Source organism: Citrus sinensis, chromosome 7 (assembly GCF_022201045.2).
Source record: "Citrus sinensis cultivar Valencia sweet orange chromosome 7, DVS_A1.0, whole genome shotgun sequence".
In the NCBI taxonomy this organism is placed as follows: domain Eukaryota; kingdom Viridiplantae; phylum Streptophyta; class Magnoliopsida; order Sapindales; family Rutaceae; genus Citrus; species Citrus sinensis.
The window spans coordinates 1,817,283-1,826,182 of NC_068562.1; the positions used below are offsets into that span (position 1 = coordinate 1,817,283).

An 8,900-nucleotide genomic window follows, 5' to 3' on the forward strand; every position below is an offset into this window, starting at 1 on the left:
ATTATAATTATCTTCGAATTCTAATTTAACTGACTAAATAATTATAGCACATAAAAAAATAGAATTAGGATTGTTGTTCCTAGTTCTAAAGATTTGTTATTGACGCGCCATGACAATTGCACCTACTAAAATAATTAAAAGAATTATTGAAACAAGTTCAAATAGAAGGAAAAAATTTGTTGATAAATGAATTCTAATTTGTTGACTATTACTATGGCACATTCCGACCAATAGATATCGATTTGAATAAGCATCTAAGGGTGCCGCCAGTAACTCTGGAATACGAATTACTTTATTCTCCAATATTTAAGGAATAAAAATTGAAAAAGTCTCTTATTCCATTTGCTTTTTGTTCTAATAAGATTTTGTCATTTTTGCATATTTCTATTTATTTATTTTTTCTAAAGGTAGTTACTAGTTAGTATGTGAAAAAAAAATAAAGAGATAATGAAATGAACCATAAAACTAAAAAAAATAAACAGATCATGAAAAGAATCAGAAAACTAAAAAATTATTTGTTTTAACAATAGATGTCTTTCACATCCAATTTGATCAATGAATAACCCTTTCTCTTTTTTAAATTGGGCTGTCCGCAGGTAAATGCACGGTTAACATGAAACTTCCCTAGAACAAAACCGTTAAAAAATCAACACCAAGTGTAAACTAAATACTTTCTCCTATTTAATCACCCCAAAATTTTCTTACAACTGAATTGAGATCTACTAAGAAGTTGCTATGCAACATTAACCTTATATGAATTTTACAAGCAAAAAGCGTTTTCCAGAGCATGTGAGAAGCTGTTGAATTTTACAAGCAAAAGCTCTTTCCAGGACATGTGAGAAACTGTAACCGACGAACAAGCTATAAGATAATTCTACCCAACCAGAACTGTTCACCTGAGTTAAATGAATTCCCACAATGCTGGGGGTGATGGGAAGCTTCTAGCTTGTGATCTCTAGAGGTGAAATTGAAGATGAAGTTTATTGTTTTCACCGTAGACCAGATGAAGCACGGGGTTTTGCCTTCACAGAGTTCAAGTGTTGGGTTACAAAGATGACTCCCATTACAACTATAAGGCATCCGACCAGCGTGCTGAAGAAGAGGGCACCCGGTTGCCTTGTCTGGACAAACCCATAGACCCCATTAGAGGTCATGAGAATAACATCAGTGAGACCATCATTCGAAAAGTCCTCACAAACAAGGGCGTGTGTGGGTGGTGCAGGAAGGTCAATTGAGGTTAATATACTTCCTCCAGGAGATATCACTACAGCCTCTTGATCTCCTCCTGCTAGGATCATTTGTTGATTGTCATGCACTCGCAATGAGAATGCCTTCAATGTGGGGACCACCGTGCTAGCCTCTGTCATCCCTGATGGAGATGGAAGATTAGACCATGTAGCATCCGTTAACAGCTGCCATTGCCAAATAGCATCATGGCCATGTAAGCCAGGGGAGTATGCTGTCACCTGTTGAAATGACAGAATTATGAGTTCTCCATCTTTTCAAGGAAGTGCAGGTGGGGAATATAGCAAAAGTTAGCTGCAGCTCACAAGTTGCATACCACTATAAGACTTTGAGATCCTTCTTTTTTCTTTTTTTTTTTTCGGATATAATCAATTTTAAAACCTTCACCACTCCATTTATGTTGTTTTTTAAAGTAAAAATATATATAACATATTTTTATGGGAAAGTCTCCAGATATGTGCCTTCAGAAGATGTACTTAAAAATCTAAAATAATGGTCCAGCTGCTAACATTTGTCTGATTTCGATATTAAGAGTTACAACATACCTCTCCTCGATTCGTTAAGAAGACAACATCACCATGGCTCCCTTTACGATGTCTATGACCATCACTCCTTGGAATAAGAATTGGTGTTGCAACTTCTAAGGAAGCAACATCTGAAGTTCGACCAAAATTTCTGGAGAATTCCCCATGAGGGAATAAGTTAAAGGGGGAATGATGACATATAGAAGCATTGAAGAGTTGCTCTCGAACAGGTACACCAGAGGTTGCAACAGCCCAACAAGGTCTAAGCACTTCCATCGATCCACTTACAACAGTCTGTTCAGCACCATTTCCTCCAACAGCCTAACGATAAGAACAATATTTCTATTACATTTATCACCTTAAATTTAGGAAAAAGTCTCTGTTCCATTTCCATTTTTCTCTTTTAGTAGTATGAGTAAAGAATAAACTTGTTCGCTTGAAATTCGTAGCCCTTATCTAGTAAACAAAGAAGGCCAAGACTTCAACTGGAAAAGCCTTCTCATTAGCCACATGTAAACAAGATCAAGGGCAGGGAAACCTATCAATAGTACATGAGTTTGTTACAGCAACCATCCCAGCACAATAGACTGTTTTACTTGGAAAGAGACCCCATGAAAATATATGACTAGCCTCATTCAATGAACAGCAAAATAATGTAGCATTCCATAGTACTTAAGTGCTGTACCTCCAAAAAGTTCAAGTAATTGAATATTTTAAGGACAACTAATTCCAGCACCCACTAATCCAATTTTTTATACATTCTGTTATGACAAACCCATAGAAATTGAGGTGAGCAAGGTTGTGGAGCTATAAATTAAAGAACTGTTAAAATGCACCTGAACATGATCCAAGACCCCATCACCGTTGATATCAGCATGAAGGCCACCTTCTTGCAGATGAAGCTGAGAAAATAAATGAAATTTGTAAGCCCTTACAAGTACAGATTCAAGAAAACATAATTTAAACTGCATAAACACATAAACAATGACTAAACTAAAGACTATGAAAGCACCCTGTTTGTAGAATAGGTTAATCTTAAAATGAAAAGGGCTAGAGATATGTTTGTTACCAGTATATGATTACAATATATTGAATTTGACAATTTGATATCAATATTTACCTTACAAACAGTCCGACCAGATGCCAAGTGAACAGCTTCTATCCCTTCTTTTTGATGAGCCACAACAACATTAGGAACCCACCAAAGCTGAGTGTAGTTTGTTATGGTTGGGATATAATTTACAGGCTGTGATGTTTTTAGAAAAAGGTAAAAAATGAAAAAAAAGGCATTAAAATAAGGCATTTAGATAAGCTCCTAAGACAAAAATTGTTTAGAATACTTGGGTTTACTTTCAACAATTCTATTGAAATTCACAAAAAATCAAATTCAACACATGGCCAAACAAGCTTGAACAAAACATTCATGATTAACATCTAAAAGCTCCCCATATTATCAGTGATATCAGACAGGACAATGAGAGGTATTTTTCCATCTCTCTAGTTTAAGTTCTGCTTATTAAAAATTTGATTCTAAAAAATAAACTACTAAAATCACATTTTGAGGAACTCGTTAAACAAAAATGGGAATTAGATAGGGAAACAGTTGAGCCAATAATATCAGTACATAAGCGTTAAGAGACATGACCATATGCAATGGACAGAACAAGCCTCCATTCATACTTGCTCTTCAGAAAGCAAATGTCACAGTCTTCCAGGAAACACACGAACCTCTGCAAAATAGGCTATGATGCTTAAGGAATACCTAGCAGGTTGCTAAAAAACCACAAATTTTTAACTGAGTGGTGACAGGTTTGAGCACAAATCTTGATATTGAATGGACCACACACAGGAAATGGCACAATTGGCTACAAGAGTAGGCATGTCCACTAGCAATTTGAAAAACTAAGACATAACATCAACAAGCAAACCTGACAACTATAATAATGAATATATACAAACAAAGCAGATGGTGCAGAACTTTAGTTACAACAGCTCCAAGAATGAATAGGTAATGCTAGATCCCATCAATCAAAAGTGACTTAACAGGTCATGCATCTTTAATGTTGATAGTGTTCTGAGTCTCAAAAGATATGTATTATGTTATCAACCATTACATATTGGGTTGCTAGTTATTACCTTTTTACTTTTTGCTGAGCCAGCATAAGTTGCAGCTTTTCCAATCAAGTTCGAAATTTTTTTTGTTGAGTCCTTTCCAGGAGGATGGTGTTCCTCAGGCTTGTGAAAAGGGTAGCTTGTACTCTTCCCAACTACTTTTTTCAATATTTTCCTTTTGTGCCGTCTAAAGTGTGACAGCTTCAACAAAGTATCTTCTCTCCTATCCTGATAAAAAATAAATGTCATGTAAATCTCCCTCACCATATAAGAAGAAAATAAATAGTTTATTTATTAATCTCCATGAAAATAATTTACCCAATGATGAGGCATAACTCCTAGGACTGATTCTCTGAATTCCCTACATTCAAACTTCAGTAAAAATGTCTCAGGGAGCTTATCCATGGGAAAAATGACATGAATTTTAAGACAATACCAATTTCATTTAAAAAAACCACACAACAAGCAAATGCAACTCACACCTCTCCCGGGTGACGACTATTCAGTGCATGCACATCTAATTTGTAGTTATGTTGCGGAATTAACTGTGATGCGTCTGTGGGCTGTGCTTCAATATTCTACAACAGCATAATGATACAAAAAATAGTTAAAAGAGAAGACTGTTTGTAAATTTTAAAGCATAATAGAAGAAACATGAAAATATGAATCACCTCATTTTTTCTACTCCATCGAAGCAACCCACTTCGACCAGCAAATGCATAAAATGCAAAATGGCGTAAATCCACAGTTCCAGAATTTTCAGAAGCCTGCATAAGACATTCTATAAATGTTCAAAACCAAAGAAAGCATATGAAAACCTTGTCATAGCTGGCATCAAATAGAACAATCCACGCATCTAAAGGGTTGAGCACTAACAGTGGGGCTTAAAAAATCAACAAACATAGAGATGCAAAAATTGACCAAAACATAGAAGGAAGAAAGATGAAAAATTATTGTTCAAAGATGCTAAGGCATGATGCTACAACACTAATTCAACATGCTTCACAGAAGAAAATCTTTGTTAAAAGATGCAAAGGCATGATGATATAACACTAATTCAACATACTTCAAAAGAAGATTTAAAACACCATAATCTGGATGATAAAGCCTCTTAGACTGGAACGCATTTCGATAGTCCTATTCTGTCACTATTTCAGGAGTGACCTGCTTCCTCCAATTTCAAAGCCAAGTAATAGTTATGTTTGACAATAGAAACAATGTGCTTATATAAAAATTTTGATAGAAAGATTTACACGGGGCAACATACCTATGCTTAGCACGATATTTTCCAGTAATACTACTATATAAAAATGATAAAATCAATTCATTCATATCAGAACTCAGAACAGAATATTCTTCTCAAGAGCAGTCAAAGATTATCCATCATGTACAATAACTATGTTACATCAAATGGGACTCATCTCCAGAGATCATGGTTACACTTTTTAGAGCCATATTAATGCCCTGGTACATGGTCATCAATTCTATCACTGTAAGACATCAGGGGCTCTTCAGAGGCAAGAAGAGTGAACATGTTAAAATTGCATAATAAGATCTCATCTGTGAACTCAGCAGATGCTAATTAGCCTATCGAGATTCACAGCCCTGGAAAACTAGAACATAATTTGAGGCATAGCATAAACAGTTTAATGAGCCTGCATCAGGTGTGGTAGATCCAGTTGAAATAGTAAATCCAGAGGCAAGAAGAGTGAACATGTTAAAATTGCATAATAAGATCTCATCTGTGAACTCAGCAGATGCTAATTAGCCTATCGAGATTCACAGCCCTGGAAAACTAGAACATAATTTGAGGCATAGCATAAACAGTTTAATGAGCCTGCATCAGGTGTGGTAGATCCAGTTGAAATAGTAAATCCAGTTGAACGAAAAGTGTGCCAAATGGTGGGCCCAAAAAGTTAGATAAAAAGCCACCTGACTACAAAATTTTCCAAACCAATAACCATGATATACATCTCTCAGTAAGCCAACGTGTGGTAGATCCAGTTGAAATAGTAAATCTTCTTTCAAAAGATGTAGTTCAAGACTAGTACAAACGAAAGCACACAAAAGTCTTAACATTAATAAACCAGAAAACATCTATACCTCCTTCTCACTGGCACTTCTTCTATGCTGCTCAGCATTTTTCTCCGCTAACCCAATTTCTTCAAAAGGATCCATGATAGTCTACAAGTATAAAATGACAATATATTATGTTCAGCAAAGAAAATGATATTTAAAAATTATTGTTTACAATCATTAACTGCAATCCAATCTATTAAAAAAAAAACAGAAGAAGAAGAAGAAGAAGAAAGACTAAGAAATAAGATATCAAGCTCAAAAGATTCCATACGCTGAAGCTATAAGAGTTTTAAAACAAGGAGGGCTGACAAAATGATGAAATCAGATCAGTGTGACATACATCAGTTATTGAGTACAATATGAAAAGAATTAAAAAGATGGATTGTGCAGCAATTTAAGTGAAAAAAACATTTAGCACGGGAAGTCGGAAACATGTGAGCCACACCATAAAACACAATTTGTTTCAAACATCACCAATCTATTAACAATGACCTTCATATCTGTGAAATAACCGAAAAGTGTTGTTGCCAGAACATTCAGCACACATAATCAAACTTAAAGGTTCCAAATATCTTATGAGTTCTACTGTTTCAAGTAAGTGCTAACAAGGACCACACTCAAATTGACTGTTTTAAAGGAATGAACAAAAGCACTAGTTATTCTAAGTTTGCATGCAACCTCCACAGAATAATAAGTTCATCAATACTTTATTATTTGCATAGCAATTTCATGGTTCCCTTGCTTTTTTCTGGTGGTCCTAAATGTTACAGATCAATTGAAATATCTTCTTGCTTAAGTATCCAAGCTTAAATACTACTTTACTACATCAACCAACTACCTTCATTACACAAAGAGGCAAGTACCGTAGTGAACTAAAAATGATAAGTTATAAAAATGGGAAGGGGAGAAATAAAAGTCATACATGTGGTTGCATTTCCATCCTCCCACCAACAATGACCAATCCTGTATCTCCATGCTTCAGAGTATAATTACTAATTGAAATTGCAATCTCGCTATGGTGTGCATTGGGTGGAAAATCCTCCTATGAAACACCAACAAATATCAGACCAATACACAACTGAATAATTTATCAAAATAAGGCATAAAATCAAAATTTACTGCTGCACAAACCTGCAAATTGGCTTCCCATAGCTTGTTTAAGTTATGATCAAAACACATCACTGACCAACCAGACGTAACAACCACCAAAACTTGCTTCAGTGGTTGCCCTTGTCTATATGTCCGATCAATGACACCCGTGGCCATGGCCACAGCCCGTCTACCAGATGCAATCCTGATCTTATCTGGCAATAGGCTCACCTCTGTGAGCACGCGTGCTTCACTAAACCCTTCATCCACACGCCTTGCATGAGGTTCCAGTACCTTAACACACCATTATTACCAAATTCACTTAACCGATAAACATGATCACAATATATATATATATATATATATATATATATATATATATATAAAAATTATAATATAATAGGGGGAAAAAATTTAATGACGAAATTTTCCTCTTTTATAGATCTAAAAGAGAGAGAGGACCTGAATTTTGGCATCATGAGTGGCGACGAGGACTTCTTTTCTGCCGTCTCCGTTGAGATCGGCAACGATCGGTGGTGGGAGGCGATCGGCGTCGAATTTGATTGGATATTCTTCAGACAAATGAAACCAAGCCTCTCTAAACGAGAAATCTCCCTCGTGCTGAAAAATCGATGATAGCAGAGAACACAGTGAGATTGCATGGAGATTTAATTGACTATAATTAGGGTTTATCAAAAGTTGAGTGGAGAAAAACCTGAAGAGAGAAGAAAATGGCGAAAGCTGAGAGCATGAGAATGGCCAAATCACGTTTCCTCATGCTTAGAGTCCTGCTTGATTGATTGATCGATCAATTGCTCACTCGTTCGTACTCCCAATCCCTCACTCTCCCTTCCGCTGACTGCTGAGAGCCTCTGGTTGGTCTGTGATTAGATTACGCCGGTAATGTTGTGAATCCCCGTGTCGCCGACCAAATACACAAGTCGCAACCTGTTTCGTTAATACTAATTGTTACCATAAATAAATTTTCCTTTTTTAAAAATTTTTAATTATTAATAACGCATGAATTTTATTCATATAACTAAAAGAACTAAAGGTTACAATACACACACACACACACACACACACACACACGTATGGGTGCATTACATTCAGTTTGCCACAGTACTAATTAAACCGCAACTCTTTGTCTTTTAGCGAAATCACCGTTAGATGGACAGCCAAACGATCCAACGGTCGAAAAATGGTCTAGTAAGTGTGGGTTACCTGTCAAAGCCGTTTGAGTAGTAAAGTGAAAAATTAGGATTTTTATCTACAGTAGAAGTTGAGGTTGTTTTGTGGAGATCAAATTGTGGACGTTTAGTATCAATCGGCGACTCTTTGTTGTGCGCAATTCAGACTGGAGGCATGTTTTTTGTTAACGAATTTGAGTATTGGGGCGGTTAATTACTGTGCATGTGCAACTTCACTCCCCATTTTGATCTCGCCTACTGGCCAAAAACATGTTGCCACACTGATACATCCATTGATGCTGCCCCTTGTTCATCTATCATACCATTATATGGAGGTAGCATTTGTCACTCTTCATCTATTATAATATTTTCGGTCCACTACCCTTTACCGGTTTTTCTTCGTACACTACCAATAGTCATCAAGATTGGTATAGATCAGATTTTTCAATGTATGACTACAATCCCTGAGTCTCCACCTAATCCGTAAGTGAGAGGACTAATTTTCTGTTTGTAATTTTTGTTACCGTTTATGGATAGGTAATGCTATATTTATCTCGTTTAAACCAGATTTTATTCCACCATAAACCATTTCGGTATTGTTGGATTACTTTCATTTTTCGGCAATTTGGAATTTAATTCTATCGATAAATTCATATCGGAT

General features: G+C 35.9%; 1 protein-coding gene across 1 annotated transcript; it reads right to left on the bottom strand.

Moving 5' to 3' along the window:
* Window positions 1-659: 659 nt before the first annotated feature.
* LOC102626056 (uncharacterized) lies at window positions 660-8,044 on the bottom strand. Its single transcript, XM_006466819.4, has 13 exons — window positions 7,765-8,044; window positions 7,512-7,670; window positions 7,092-7,343; window positions 6,883-7,002; window positions 5,985-6,065; window positions 4,553-4,648; window positions 4,364-4,459; window positions 4,200-4,253; window positions 3,906-4,109; window positions 2,890-3,015; window positions 2,606-2,671; window positions 1,791-2,090; window positions 660-1,466 (listed from the first exon to the last, which is right to left on the bottom strand). The coding sequence occupies exons 1-13, from the start codon at window positions 7,825-7,827 to the stop codon at window positions 990-992; spliced, it is 2,094 nt and encodes a 697-aa protein (XP_006466882.1). The 5' UTR covers window positions 7,828-8,044; the 3' UTR covers window positions 660-989.
* Window positions 8,045-8,900: the final 856 nt, after the last annotated feature.

Coding starts and splice junctions, on each gene's coding strand:
- LOC102626056 (XM_006466819.4), bottom strand. CDS start 7,827: ATGAGGAAACGTGATTTGGCCATTCTCATGCTCTCAGCTTTCGCCATT. Junction 3,016..3,905: donor GCTCAGCAAAAAGTAAAAAG/GTAATAACTAGC, acceptor AAAACATCACAG/CCTGTAAATTATATCCCAAC. Junction 1,467..1,790: donor TCTTAACGAATCGAGGAGAG/GTATGTTGTAAC, acceptor TCATTTCAACAG/GTGACAGCATACTCCCCTGG.